The 17,036-nt window shown below is 34.0% G+C and overlaps 1 protein-coding gene across 1 annotated transcript; it reads left to right on the forward strand.

The window, feature by feature from the left end:
• The first annotated feature begins 1,128 nt into the window (after positions 1-1,128).
• Positions 1,129-15,318, forward strand: LOC127877282 (heart- and neural crest derivatives-expressed protein 2-like). The gene is made up of 2 exons (XM_052422971.1): positions 1,129-1,862; positions 14,318-15,318. The coding sequence occupies exons 1-2, from the start codon at positions 1,311-1,313 to the stop codon at positions 14,423-14,425; spliced, it is 660 nt and encodes a 219-aa protein (XP_052278931.1). The 5' UTR covers positions 1,129-1,310; the 3' UTR covers positions 14,426-15,318.
• Positions 15,319-17,036: the final 1,718 nt, after the last annotated feature.

The following is a 17,036-nucleotide window of genomic DNA, read 5'->3' on the forward strand; positions in this document are numbered from 1 at the left end:
CGAATGTGTCCGACTCATGGGCTAATTCAGTGGGTATTGTTATTCAACTATTTTTCAATGAAAATAAGCTGGGAATCAAATAATTATTTGTAAAATAGATTCATATGACATGATAGCTAAAGCCTGCAAAAGCTGAGTCCCGGCTTTGATCACAAAGCTTTTTATGATAGACTTATACCGCTAACCCGTCCGACTCAAAGGCGAGTTACCCTATTTTGATTATTTGTAAGTGATTTCTGTGCTTTAAAAACATATGTATTTTAATATTTTGTTGACGTAGTTTTATTTGAAGATAACTTCTCACTTCATTTTTACCAAAGACAAATCAGTTGATTGAAAACACTCTGTCTTTAGATGAAAAATTAAATAAATTTGAGCATGTATTAGCTCTTAAGACATTACAATAAATCTATGAAGAGCTTTAAGTAATATTCAGAAACAAACGGTGAAACTTCCCCCTTAAAAACATATAGAAATGAAACATCGCAGCATCCGCAATTTACAAAAATAGTCATATTTTCACAATAATAACTGAACGAAGTGCCTTATGTCGAAGAGAAACGAACATGTTACATATCATACAAATGAAGACTGTCGTGCAAACTATTTTCAAAATAAACTTAAAAAAGTACACTTATAACACAAGAAGGAAACGCAGAATGAAAATGGACGTGAGTGCTTTAATACAGTTAACCACTAATTATAACAAATAAGATTAATATACATTTTTGGTTAGACAATACGAACTACGACGTAATATTAAACAGATAAAAGATAACGAACACTTCACAATGCATTTTTTTCTCGGAATGAAATCCTATATACCATTTCTTCGACGGCTAGTGTCATTAACCGGTATCTACTGAGTATTTGACACTGACGTATTGCTCCAGCGCGAAACACGCGGTTTCCAGCGGCTCTTTCGCCGTGATGGGAGGGATTATCAACCATTGAGTGGGCGGGGCATGAAATTCCACCAGCAAACTGCTGTGCACGGCATCTGAAAATCGGTAAAGTGAATGAAATTGAGGCGCTTCTTCTTATTAATTTGATTGGACCTCGCGCGATTAGCGATTCCAGAACCGAGATCCACCGTCTCTGGATTGTGTCTTGTCGAACAACCAGGACCTGAAATTTGGTATAAAGACTATAATTTCGATGGGCAACAGAGATTCATGTTTTGATACAAGCATTAGCAGACACATTCGGGGTTCTGTGTTCGGGGAAATGATTTGATACAGGGTTCGAGTTGTGGCTTTTGAGACTAAACACAGATAACATACGCCGATAAAACGCAGGAACAGCCAGAAATGAGTCTCAGTGTCGGCGGATACCATCCCGGGTACGGACATCCGGGACCCATGGGTGTGACAACAGCGCACGAGTTTTACGGGTCACCGTATCAGGCCCAGGCGATGCGGTACCCGGATTATAATGTCAGTGACCGGAACTACTTCCATAACTGGGTGCTCAGTGGAACGCCGGAAGTGGCGATGTCTCCGGACGCTTACGGTCACCACGGAGGTGACATGTTAACGCATATGTCATACGACGCGTTCGGAAACCCGTTCGTTGGTGAGCGTTGCGTGAAACGTAAAGTGAACGCGAGTAAAAAAGAACGACGACGGACGCAGAGTTTAAACAATGCTTTCACAAATCTCCGAGACTGCATTCCAAATGTTCCTTCGGACACAAAACTGTCAAAAATTAAGACGTTACGGCTCGCCATATCATATATCTCGTATCTTATGGACATACTAAAGAAAGACGATCCGAAGTTAACGGAGAAGGGCTTCAAAGCGGAAATATCGCGGAAGAGGGAACGCCATCATATAGATATGGATAAAATACGTAAACTTGACGTAAGTATTTTAAGACAATCACGTAATAACTGTTCGCAACTCCTAAAAATAAAATAATCTGCGTTTACAATAAACAGTTAACAATAATTTATAAAAATAAATGACTACCATAAACACTGCTACTGCTGCTTCTACTACTTATAATTCTTCCACTACCAAACCACCAACAACAACACCACCAACCATCAACTACAACTACCACTACTACTACCACTACTTCTACTTCTACTAGTACTACTACTACTACGACTACTACTACTACTACTACTACTACTACTACTACGACTACGACTACGACTACTACTACTACCACTACTACTACGACTACTACTACTACTACTACTACTACTTCTACTACTACTACTACTACTACTACTCTACTACTACTACTACTACTACTACTACTACTACTACTACTACTACTACTACTACTACTACTACTACTACTACTACCTACTTCTACTACTACTACTACTACTACTACTACTACTACTACTACTACTACTACTACTACTACTACTACTACTACTACTACTACTACTACTACTACTACTACTACTACTACTACTACTACTACTACTACTACTACTACTACTACTACTACTACTACTACTTCTACTACTACTACTACTCTACTACTACTACTACTACTACTACTACTCTACTACTACTACTACTACTACTACTACTACTACTACTACTACTACTACTACTACTACTACTTACTACTACTACTACTACTACTACTACTACTACTACTACTACTACTACTACTACTACTACTACTACTACTACTACTACTACTACTACTACTACTACTTCTACTTACTACTAGCTACTTCTACTACTACTACCACTACTACTACTACTACTACTACTACTACTACTACTACTACTACTACTACTACTACTACTACTTCTACTACTACTACTACTACTACTACTACTACTACTACTACTACTACTACTACTACTACTACTACTACTAACTACTACTACTACTACTACTACTACTACTACTACTACTACTTACTACTACTACTACTACTACTACTACTATCTACTACTACTTCTACTACTACTACTACTACTACTACTACTACTACTACTACTACTACTACTACTACTACTACTACTACTACTACTACTACTACTACTACTACTACTGCTACTTCTACTAATACTAATACTAATACTAATACTACGCTACACAAATAATAAACAATTATAATAATAAATAAAAATGATGATAAAAATAATTATTATTATTAAAATAATAATAATATGTGTAATAAACGTGTTTATATCGAAATGTATATTCGTATTATCTTAAAATGTAATGATGTAAATTCTTTAAACTTCGACTTGCGGCATTTAACTCTCTTTACTTCTACACATGCCGAGCCAACTGCTTCATTTAAAATAGCATAAAATCATAGTTATGATATCAAAGTTATCATAAATTTTCCACGTTAATGTTCCTTATCAAAATGCGTCGCCAAATATACAGATAGCGATTTTTGTGCATCTCGTTTTAGGCCATTTAAAATGACAAAAATTGCGTCCTACGCCATTTCAGCCATAAACCATTACTGTACGTTCACTTGCTACAAACATTTTATTGAGATTTGTTTTGCAAAAAAATCTTCATTAAAATGGTAAATAATCGCACAATTTAAGTGTAACAAACTTGTGTATGTTTTGAAGTTTACTATTCGAAACTTGACATAGAACATACAAGCTCAGGTACAATTATGAGAAAAACTAAATTAAAATAAAGTAAAACACGTTGCTTCAATCGGGATTCGAACCAGGGTCCGCAAGATCAAAAGGAGGGTCCCAATTCATGTTTATCTGGTGATTACTTATGCAAACTGTACCCAGGGTTGCTATTTTTCTCTTCTTAATAAAGTACTAGTATATAATCAAAATCTGGTATACAAGTTATATGCTAGTATACAATAATACATGTATGTTCGAAATCTGTGGGAAAAAAACAACAGAAAAACAACACATTTAATAAATAATATGCCCTTCAACGATTGTATGCTAAATAAATTGCAAACCATCTCTATGTAATTGGCACACACTTTTATATAGTACATAGACAAAATACAAAATAAAACACAAAAATAAACGACGCTCGTTTATTTACTAATGAGAGTTTAAATTGAATGAATCATTTACTTCGCTTATGTTAGGTAATAATATCATATATATATTGACGTATTTGACAAATACGTAAATGAGCACATAAATTATTGTTATATTGGGAAATCTATTGAACATAGTATGGATGCATACTTAGTATATCTATCTATCAGGGATGCTTAGTGTATTATTTCCACAACCATTAATAAAATGCTTAACACCAGAAAATATATAGACAATTAAATAATTATTAAATCTCTTACAGTACTCATGATGAAACGAAAATAATTCAATCGTGTAGTAATTCAGTACAGTCATATAAGGTTTTCTCAATAAGATTTTTACGCATTCACAAGTGGGTTTTCGTACCCGGAAACCATACATACATGCATACGTACATACGAATAATTAAGTTGTGAAAACGTATTTTTTTACCATTGTTATTATCATTTATTCAAATAATATCTTCAAATATATTTTTCACATATACATTATACTCAATACATAAAAAGTTACTCGAAAATAACTGTGTTTTTTTTTCGGTAACTTTTTGCGTTATTAAATATTTATGACTTATAACCATGGTTTCATGTATAATGTTAAGTACTAATATAATCTTCAAAAGGATTTTGATATAACGTATCATATCTTTAATACATGTATACGATGACAATATATTTCAAGTTTATTACAATAACTTAGTAGTAAGATGTAAACCTGGAATGTCTTTGTGGTACATATTATGATTATCTTACACTTTTTACGGAACTAAAACCTTACAAAACATAAATTGAATTAAACGCTGATCGCAAACAATAAGTACAAATAATAAGTTGTCTTCACCATATATATAAATTTCGGATCCGCACGCATCCGCATATTTGCTTCTTTAAAACACGTTAGCTAGACCTTAATAGTTATTTGAACAAAAAATAGAGGTTAGAACATCCATTAGCACGAGCTACGTAAAACTAACTAAAAATGTAAGAATCGCTGCAACCAATTATGTTCTCCAGTATCACTGATAATCCGCCGTATAAGTTGTCGGCGTTAATTTTGACTGCAGCCGCCAGGGTCGGTGAAAAATGATCTTTTTATCAACTTGTATATAAATGTCAAAATTTAATGGTCTTTTTTGCGGTGAGAAAATGTATTTATTCAAGTGCTGCATTTAAAGGAAAAAATGCGCGTATAAAATCGCAGCGGTTGCTCAGGAAGTGTACTCAACAGAGATCCGATGTGTCAAGCAAATTTAGGGCAAATATTTTGAATTTCAGCACCACGAACTATTTAAAAAAATGTTATCACTTAAAACCACTAACATTATTTATTAATTCAATATTAAAAAAATGTTGTTGTTTTTTTAAACGACACGAAGAAGCTTTACAGGTTTACACCTTAACACGAAGAATAATCTGAAAGGAATGTAGATAAATACATATGTATATTGATAATACATATAATGTTGGTTAGCATGCATAAAAACCTACCATTGTGTTGGGAATTTTATCGTTGTAATACAATACCACAATGAGAATTCTTGTTACAAGTGTTGCAAAAAGGTTCAAATCTTGCAACAGATAACGATGAAACCATGTAGCAAAAAACGAAATGATCCCATTGTGCAATCATTTTGTGTATGCAAACAAATTATACGTTCATGTGCATGGTTAATATTATGAACGTGACACGTGCACATTATAAAAATCGAATACCATATTATTCATATAGACACGTGCACGAGCTGCGTCATGCAAAAATGGGTCTTATGCCATATGCCATATGCGACAAGGGTAGCTCCATACCAGGTTTCAAAACCTGACAAAATATACGCGTATATGCATGTGCGTAAAGTGTCGTCCCAGACAAGCCTTGCAGTCCGCACAGGCTAATCAGGGACGACACTTTCCGCCTAAACAAGATTATCGGTAAGGGCCTTCCTTTTAACGAAAAATACCATAAAAGCGGAAAGTGTCGTCCACTGATTAGCTTGTGCGGACTGCACAGGCTAATCTGGGACGACACTTTACGCACATGCATTATGGCCAGTTTTCTCAGAACGCGACTCATATCTTTTCGAAGTAGAGATAATTGAAATATTCACGAGCTATTGATTTGTATGTTAAAATTACGTCTAAAATCAAGTTTGGACTATAACGATCAGTTCTAATATCTGGCGGGCTTAACTTGTACCACTGAGAAAATGGCGAGTTCAGAGATAATCACTTTAATTTTTCAATACTGATTGTTATATATAATTGGGATTTGCGAGAAGTAAATGTACTATTAACATAAATTATAGACTATGACGCACGATGTCAGCACACACTTTACTGAAAATTATATATTGAACAACTATTTACACTCAACTCAGTAAATCATAATAAAACTATTATTTTAATATTTTTAATAATACAGTATTTCCTCACTTAAATTTAAAATAAATAAAAATGCGTCAAAGAACATAAAATATTCTTTTAAAGAAAGTAATAATTAATCTTTTCAGTCTGAAACCTTTTGGCTGAACTGTTACATCTCTTAAAATGTTTAGCAAATTTAGTTACTTTTCTATAAAGGTACTTTTAAGTCCAGTTCAAAATGTTTAATGGGCGAATTTTACGGTACATTCTGCAATGAAAACAATCCACGTTTTTTTTAATTCACGTAAGCAAAGTTTGTAGATTATTTCACGAAGTTGGAGTATTTGGAGATAATTTATCGAAATGTGTACAAGGGTGATTGATTTTTTCTCTCGAATCTAGTCATATCTGATCATTTTGGGCTCAAACATAACGCTAAAATATTGTGTTTAAAAACATTTCAGTTTTTTTGCAGGAATTCTGATTGTCAGTAGCCGTAAACATTTAGTGCAACAGGAAACGTTATTTTTTTTCTGTAAACATTCAATAATTTATAACACGAAAATGAACGGGATGTATTGTTTACATTAAAAAAACAAATCTTATTTATTTTGTAATTAGATAAACAAGAATACCAGAACATGTGAGGATCTTGAATGTAGATACCTCAATATTAATTTAATAGTTGCAATGCGTAAACATGGTGCTTTCTCAGTTCAAATGTTGTCGTATTTGTGCGAAAATTATGTCCATTATAACATTTTGTTAAAATATTAACAACAATAACTTGGTGTGTAAAGAACAATTTAATAAACATCGATTACTGCTTTTGTTGATAAGGACCTATTATTACAATGTATTATTTTGATTTCTGTTCATGTTAAATGCGTGGTATTTGTGTTGACATGTTTAAGTAAGGCAAAAATTAATACTTTTTTCATCGTAAACGGCTAAATACACGATTTTTACGTCGAATTTTAATAAGCATCGTTATGCATTTTAAATTATATTATTAATTTAATGTTGATTTATTATTACTGACATATTGCGTTTTATATTGTTTGCATATTGAAACAAAGTCATTAACCTTCCAAGCACATGTCTCCAATCTTATACACTGAGTTTGTAAAGGTCTTAGTTTGAATATAAATTTAACCGATCATGATGAGAAAAGGAAGTAGGTATACGGGCGATGTCATTGTAAGTAGGTATACGGGCGATGTCATTGTAAGTAGGTATACGGGCGATGTCATTGTAAGTAGGTATACGGGCGATGTCATTGTAAGTACCTAATGCCCCCGAAGTATTTTTTAACACAAAAGTGTGATCATGAAGTTTAAAGTACTTTGGAAAAACAAACCAGTTTTCAATTTATTCACTTAACAAAAAATAACACAAACAAAAATCAACAAACAACAAGTCCAATTGTAATTATAAAATCGGGACATCCATAATTTTTCAGAGTAACATGACATAAATATGCTTCAAAGCTAGGCTTTTTTGAGTGGTCAAACTGAAGCCGATGATTTAAAAACGAAAATGTAATAAAATCTTCTAAATATCGGTAACTTTCACAAACAACGTCTTTAAAGAATAAAATACACATATACTATTTATTGAAAAATTAAAAGACGGACGACAGAATAAAATGTTGAAGGGTCGTAATACTAGTAAGTATAAGGGTAGGTTTGGTAGCATGAAACAAAAATAGTTTAACGAAAGGGAGATCAATATGAAGTTTAGTGAATGGAAATCGCTCGAAAGTTTGGTAAACGAGGATCACTATGAAGGTTGGTTAACGGGGATCACTATGAAGTTTGGTTAAGGGGGGATCACTCTGAAGTTTGGTTAAGGATGAACACTCTGAAGTTTGGTTACGTGGGATCACTCTGAAGTTTGGTAAACGGGGAAAACTCTGAAGTTTGGTAAACGAGGAAGACTCTGAAGTTTGGTTTAGAGGGATCACTCTGAAGTTAAGTTAAAGAGGATCACTTTGAAGTTTGGTCACTCTGAAGTTTGGTTTTAGGGGATCACTCTGAAGTTTGGTTATGGAGGATCACTCTGAAGTTTGGTTAAGGGGGATCACTCTGAAGTTTGGTTAAGGGGGATCACTCTTTAGTTTGGTCAAATGTTAAATAATTTTGAACACAAAATAGGTTTTACTAATAAAATAATATTATTATTGTTTCACAAGAACAATTATTTATTCAATGCGTTTTTCTATATTTGACAAAATGACAACATAATAATAGTGTGAAACATACATTCACAAAACAAATAACCCGCAGAACAAAAGTTCTCAAGGGCGTGGCCAGTTCTTACAACAGGAGCATTTTGGGGGAAACAAAGTGGCCTTGTGGTTTCAGAACATTATATATTATATTGCTATATAAACCTATATCCAAATATAAAACATCTTAATTCAGTGTCAGAGATGCCTATTTTTGCTAATGTTTTGCTTACGTTACAGAAATTGTTCGTTGTAAAAAAGGCATAACTTTTTTAATTTTTAACGGCGGACGACAACAGCACAAATTTACAACTTCATAGCACGAAGAAAATATTCAAGGAAGTTTGAATCTTGTACGTTAAAAAGTATACGAGAACGCCAACAAAATGCGAGCAATGTTATTCACTTCGTTAGTGAATGCATAGCCCTTTTTAGATTGTGTTTCACAACGTTCAGGTGGGCCTTTGCGCTAGAGAAAATTAATAATTGAAATATAATACGAGTGGAGGCAATAAGCTCCCCCAGTTATATATATAAATAATCATATTGTTTCGTTTTAAGTCAACCATAAGCCACTTCGCACATATCATTTAATACGTTTCACAAGTCTTCAAATACTTTCTGTTCTAGAGCAGCAGTTTTAATGCGGACCTAAATCTGTTTTAATGAAAATCCCTCAAAATGTAAGCCCTTCCATTAAAACTGATATGTGGAATTTATTTGATTCCCGGCTCGTTACAAGATATCAGAGATAATGGCTCTATTTCGCCGTTATTAAGGCCGGGAACAATACAGGGGGTCCGGATAGAACAGCGATAAAACGGTGAGCGAATAGTTTAATGTTCTCGGAAATAAATAATGACAGACATTTCTTTCTATTTTATTATGTATATTCGAAGGCCCTAGACATAAGATGTAAAGATTAACTCTTGACACTTGATATTGGTCGAGGTCTCGCTGCGCACGAGATTAGGGGGCTAAATTATTGTAATTGAAAATTGTAAGTTCGTCGACGTTGAAAAAAAATCACTTATCTATATATGCGATATTAAAATGATTCCGATATCGGTTTCAAGAAACTAGATTTTGTAAAGTGATTTTCAGTATCTTAAAATTAGCATATACATTCAAGTGTATTCAATCGTGCAATTTTGTTTTATCACAGGAAAGTTTGTAGAATAATTAAATGAATAATTGTAAAAGTTTTATTACTATGGAAATTACTATTAATTCGGTGTTTCCCTAGAGCCATAGAATAAACTCATTTAGACCTTATTCAATTTTAAAACAATATTCTAAAGATCGTAATACACTTTTTAAAAAGACCAAAATATGTCCTTACATAAGTACTTTTATTTTCCTATTGATTACATTGAATTGTCACCACTAAAAGTAAACAAATCGGATTAACAGACAACTTGCAGAGATCACAAAAAGCATAAAAAACACACACAAAAACAAGGACAAAAAAAACAAATCTCATTCTGAAGATATGTCCATTATCTTAACAAATTAAACGTTAAAAACATATCATCGGAGGTAGATTGGAACGAGTAACTTCCGACTTCCGGTTTGGCTCGTCTGTTGAGTTAATGAAATGGACCGTTATTATTTACCCATTGATCAAAAGCGCTATCGGGCGGCCTGGCACATGGCTGTTCCTTTAATTTCTGATACGCTGCGCCGATAGCCTATCGTTCCTTTGAAACGCGAGACGTGTTTAGTGCCGCACGTGAAACGTGGAGCGCGCGGGTTGCATGTCACTGGGACTCCGGCCAAAATGGCAGATAGATGGATGAATGACCAATGGCAGATGGTGTTTCCACGTCTAAATTACAAAAATTGTTATATTTTTAAGCTTATTGGTACATTTGTATCGTAAGTAAAATGAACATCAGAATTCTACTGCATACAATTTAAGCATCACACGTAAAAAACATCCTCGCTACGATATTCCAACACAGAAACTATATTTTGTATCTTGTATGAAACGTTATCCTGATCGGCCTTATTCCCGGCACAACCCGACATACATGAAAAAGACGACTGTGAGTTCATACCACACCGTTTCCTTTTAACAAGTGCTTAAAAACCAACATCCCTTGGCAAGAAAGGGAAGTCCCCCTTCAACGTCTAGCATTCAGCAAACGAAAACATTAACAGTTACATTATTTGCATATTAATATTAAAGAAAAATATAGATAATTGGCAATGAATGTTAGACTTGAAAAGATAAAGTTGTAAAATTAGGATGCACATACACCATTTACTGATATCGAACAATGGAAAGGAAAACCGAGCTCTACAAGTAAAAGGGTATAGGAAACGGTCCGGGTCGTTATTCTAAAAAGTTTCACCTCTAAAAGGTCTGAACATTATTAGAACAGAGAAACCTGCGTCCCGCCGTTAAAGCACATAAAATTTGAGTCTTGCTGACTTCAAGTGGATGAAGGCGGGCAAACACTTAAGGAAGCCATGAATTTTAATCAAGTGCGCCACTAATATGCTCCACTTTACACGGGGTGTAATCGATTAATCTTCTGCGAGATGCAACTAAGGCAATTGAACTGGTCATTTCTGGCAGTTTTATCCTACGATCGTATGGCAATTCTGCCAATTCATGATAGTCTACATTAAACAATGCCCATGTTCATTTTATATTTGTGGAGTTCTTGAAGCGTTGTAAAAAAACAAAACATTATTCTATAAGTAAGAGAAATAGTTTCCACGAAAATATAACTAGCTGAAATGAATCTGTGTAAGGCTTATGTATGGTTTCATTCTTAAACATAATTTGACATTACACAATTTTTACATTATTATAATGTTAAATATTTGGATACGTCGGCATAATATTCCATTTTAGAAATACACGAATTTCTATATAAGGAGGAAATGTCAACAAGCATATTGCAATAACAATTGCATGCACAATACATTAATACTAACTAGTTGTGTTCGTTTAAATACAAATAAAAGATAGCAAAAATAAGAGACTAGTGATTTACAATCTGTAATGGCCTTACTTGTCAGCTGATTGCGTGTGCGGTTTTGTCTATAAATCTAATGATATAATAACTATCTGCCCGTCGGAGGCATCATTTCTCCTTTTATCAATTATTATCTTTCAATGTACACAATTCCAAAGTGCTAAAATGATGTAAAAGTGGAAGTTACTCAATGTACTAAAAACAAACATAAATGATCTTCGAAACACCACAGCATTCGTAACAACCATCACTACCACCACCGCCACCACCACCATCATCGCCAATAACAGCATACAGGGATGCTCTTTCAACCCGCGAAATTATGTCCCTTACCTGCCAGATGAGCCTAGATTGCTTTACATGCCGTTTAATGCAACATCTATATTATTCATGGAATCACTATCAAAAATGCGAAGATAAGCCTTCATGATTTGACGTGTTATTTTGTGTTTTTATTTCAATTTTGCACTGTTTGACATTGGACCGATCCACGGTTCCCACGAACAATACCCCGTGATTTGATGTATTATACTGTAATCATCTCTTACAAAACTATCGAATACAATAAACAAAGAAACAAATTGCTAATTGAGATTTCAAACAAACAAGAATGATTGCGCACGTGCCTTTTCTTATGGTTTCAACAAAACCAACGTTTTCAAGAGAGAACTTTGTATTCACAAATATATTTATTTCTTTGGAGAAAAAGGAGAAAAAAAAACAGAACGAATAATCAAAAAAGATCTTTTAAGATTATATAATGATACTTCTTCTCCTATATGCTAAAGGCACTTCCTGACTAGACCTGTTCGGCGAAGCTAACCTTGTACTGAAAGACTATCAGAATCGTGACAGCTTTATCTCACGCTATAAATGAACGATTTTGAACGTTATGGCCGAAATCAGTGTGCATACAGATACATCGGTGTTCATCCGTCACATATGGCGTGTTTTGCGAATCAAAATTGTAATAAATGCATCGAATAATACCGGATAATGTCTCTTATCTGCATACGTTGAACATTTGTCTGATCACGTGACGAGAGCTCCATTCGATTTTTTTATAATTGATCTTGACCCAAAAAGGTTGAAAGTCACATGCCCGTAATAAAAAGATTAATATTTAAAAAACTGATTTCGACGATAACTGTTAAATTGTCTAACGAACCAATTATAAAGAGATGGGTTTATACAGTATTTTGTCAAAAATATGTTATTTAGGTGAAGCAGTTATCCATCTGCTGCTATTACTAATTCTTCAACTACTACTACGACAACGTCTACTACTACTACTACTACTACTACTACTACTACTACTACTACTATTATTATTACTTATTATACTACTTCTTCTACTACTACTACTACTACTACTACTACTACTACTACTACTACTACTACTACTACTTTTTATTAGTAGTACATGTATTAGTATTATACAATAATTATATATACTACTACTACCACTACGTCTTCTACAACAACTACAACTACTATTGTCACTACTGCTACTAGTGTTTCTACTACGTATTACTTATACATGCTGATACTACCATTGCTGCTTCATATTATGACGATGATGTTGATAGAGAAAAAGACAAATAGATATTAAGGAATGCAGAAATCATCCTGTCATAACCAAGATTGACGCTCTCGATGTATTCCATTATTTGGAAGTGTTTTTTTGCTTGAACACATATCAATATCTCGTAACAAAGATATATCTTATCTTTATTTTGTAGAGCTAGCAATATGATACGCATAGCCCTTCTTTTAAATTCATCATCATTAAAACTTGGAAACAAAATCCCGCTGTTGTGTCTGCTGAAATACAAGCACGCGCCATGGCCTCGTTTTTGGCACCGGCTATTCGTCATCAATCATCTTCGTAATCTAATATTTTAACCCAAAGATTAATGGGCCGCAAGTTAGCTTCCGACGTGTATTCAACATTAACAATTTAATAATCTCTGAACATTGTCGGAAAGAAACAAACGTATTGCGTCATTTTAAACTGAATAATTACTTGATTTATAGGAACTTCTATAGATTTTAAGTTTTACTAGCCTATTTTCCGGAAGTGCCATTCATTTCGACTCAATGTGTCTTGAGTATATATAATTTGAGAATCGTATATTTGTTTAAACTCCTTCCTTATCAGAGTGACACGTCTAGACAGAATATTGAGATTTTTGCGGTAGATTTCCTATGATACAGCCATCGGATACGATGTAACAGTGCGAAGAAATCTTGCACTTCAAGAAAATGCACCGAATTTAAACTTGCTTAAAACAGTGTGAATATTGATTTGCTGGGATGAAATGAACATGCAGTGCGCTTTTTGAAAGAAGAAAACAGCTTCAAAATGCAATAATAGTTATTTTCTAAAAGTAAGATAACGTGTTTCTATTTTCAGTTGAGGTTAAATCAGTGTAAAACGTTTGCATAACAAAGAACTACAATCAAACGCTGTGTTGATTATTTAGAAAGCTTGTACTTAATTAATGAAAGAATGATTAAATAACTAAATCAATCAATTAATAGATCGATCAAGCAATATATCAATCAAACCGATTATCAAATAATACATAAATATATGAATAAACGGGTCAGAGAGTGACTGCGTGCATTATTGAAGAAAATCAAGGAAGAAAACAAAAAAACAAACAAAGAAAAACACAAATAAATCAAGATAAAAGACGTATTTGTTGCTATCCATTTCAGAAAGCTAAAGAAGAAGATGAAAATACCTCACCTTCGCCTAGTAAGAAGGACAAACGGTCTGGGTGGCCGGAGCACGTTTGGGCATCCGAATTAAAAACTTCCGAATGACTAGGCACTGACCGGAAGTGATGTTTGAAATATTGCACCATGGGAACGTACTGGCTTCTTGTTACAAGATTTGTGTAATACTGAATTACATAAAAATATTGTTTAAAGGCTTCTATGGGACATTAAATCAGAGCTTTCTGATTGTACAGGAACGAAGTCAGGATTACTTCTTATGAAATTTATATAGATCTATGTTCTTTTTGGACCAGTATTATATCTTTTATTTTTTATAATGTGTTTATGTTTTATTTATATGATAGTCTCACTATGTCAAAAGATAAACATATACCCTGTTTCTGATGCAATAAGCAGATTTTGTATTTTTGTTGTCTGCATTTATTATTATTACTAAAGAAAGGAGCCCAAACTAATAATATGTGTTTGCAAATAATGAAATGTTAAAGGGACATGTGCACATATGTTTGGAGTTTTTGACATTTCAGTAAATCATGTGACTTCGCACACTAAAATTATCAAGCTTATAAAATAAAAAGACAAGAAATAAAAGGACCCGGATAAAAATGCCAGCGCCTTGAATTGTAAGTACTAATAAACGAAAATATATTCTTAATATATGAGTATGTGCTTGTAGCGATATTTTTTCTGATGTGTTCACTGTTCTTTTTTTGTAAATCTGTGCCAAATATTTGATAGTTCTACATAGGTCAATGTGTGAATACTGAATAGGTTCTCTTAAAGCTCTAGAGCGTATGTATCATTATTCATAGTAACTATTATTATAACGATGTATGACCACATGATAGAGCATCATTATAAGTTAAAAGTATAAAAAAAAAAAATAACCACCGTAAATTATCAAGCTCTCTTACAAACTAATATAAGGATCAACAAGAATATTGTTTTCTTCGTTTAATGTGTTGTTGATGTTCTGTACGTACTACGTAATTTTATAACACGTATAGTTTATATGTTGATTTTGTTCAATGTTTATAGCAATTGTTCTGAAAATAATAAATTATTGTATATTCCGCTATTTGTATCTACTTGTCGATGGGCTACAAATGTGCGTTTTCACTGCGCCCACATAAAAAAGAAATTTTGAAATGCCACAGCGTTCCAATGAGCCGCGTTCTGTGAAAACTAGACTTAATGCACGTGCGTGAAATGTCGTCACATATGATCTTTTGAAGCCCGCTTTTATGTAATTTTTCGTTTAAGGAAGTGTATTCTTATCAAAAATCCAGCCTAAGCGGATAGTGTTGTTCCTGATAAGCCTGTGCTGACTGGGACGTCGCGTAGCCTGTGCTGACTGGGACGTCGCGTAGCCTGTGCTGACTGGGACGTCGCGTAGCCTGTGCTGACTGGGACGTCGCGTAGCCTGTGCTGACTGGGACGTCGCGTAGCCTGTGCTGACTGGGACGTCGCGTAACGCACATGCATTAGGTGCAGTTTTCCATTAACGCGGTTCTAATAATTGAACGTTTCATGAAAAACAACGTCTTTTTATTAAGGAAATGTTCCCTTTTTCTTTATAAAAAAGAATTTAAGTTTGAAATGAGACAGCTAATTGTGTGAGTCTTAAATACACGTTGATCTGTAAGAATACGAGTATCATCGTTAAGATGGTGCTCCTGATATTCTACTAATGAAAGAAAATACAACAATCTCCTGTTAAGAATCAAAGCAAACGGAGACTGAATCCATACGTTAAAATAGCAAGTTAGGACTTACAATAACACATTTCTGGTGCTAGTTGAATGAAGATAGTACGGTTAACGATGCTTAAAATGTCGAATTAGGCCGCATTGCTCACGATGTCAGATTTCAGATTAATTTCAACTCAAGTTTCTCTTTCAAAAACATATAAGTCATATTCCTCCGTTCCATGGTTGCGTCTTAATGCAAAACTCGTGTGACAAGTCTGATGGATGGATCCTGACAGAAATACTTACAAGCTCTCCAGGGAGCAATTATTACACTCGTAAATATGTTGTCATAGAACATTAATAATTACTGCATTGCCGTCGAGTTTTGATTAGGCCGTTCCCATTCCGCGCGCTTTCCAAATGGATTAGGCGACGCACGCGCTGCGAAAGTAGACCAGCAGACGATTATATGAAGATGCCAATAGTACGATGCATTCCGAAATCTTGGAACTGAAATATGAATGTCAATCAGAGAGGTTTAAACGCACCGGCTAAATGACACGCAGTGAGAAACTACTTAGCGCATTTTAAAAACGAGGTAATTGATATTTGAAATACTTAGTACTACAACTTTGTAGGCCGAAATCTGAAACGAACGAAATAGTGGCAGCGAGGCAATATAATACTGTATAAACAAACTGGTTCCTCTTGAATAGCACGTACGGTAGTTTAATTCGTCAGCTCAACTGTACAAAAAATATTGAAAACATAGGAACAATTCGCAAATATAAAAGTCGAGGAATGTCGTGTGTCGAAGTGGTCTTAAAGCAACGCTCTGACCACAGGTGGTTAGCGTGTGGCTATGCTATTAATTAGTGAAAACATCATTTTGAATGATAAATAATCATATAATAACGAAAAATTAACTTTTCTGAAAAAAAATATTTCACTATCAAATATATATATAACAAGGTATGCAACTCAAAATCAGCCCAAAACGGGGT

This window comes from Dreissena polymorpha, chromosome 4 (assembly GCF_020536995.1).
Source record: "Dreissena polymorpha isolate Duluth1 chromosome 4, UMN_Dpol_1.0, whole genome shotgun sequence".
NCBI lineage: Eukaryota > Metazoa > Mollusca > Bivalvia > Myida > Dreissenidae > Dreissena > Dreissena polymorpha.

What these genes read in the sequence shown, in the direction of transcription:
- LOC127877282 (XM_052422971.1), top strand. Translation starts at nt 1,311, where the DNA reads ATGAGTCTCAGTGTCGGCGGATACCATCCCGGGTACGGACATCCGGGA. An exon ending in ATAAAATACGTAAACTTGAC is followed by an intron (nt 1,863 to 14,317) that starts GTAAGTATTTTA and finishes TATCCATTTCAG; the next exon opens with AAAGCTAAAGAAGAAGATGA.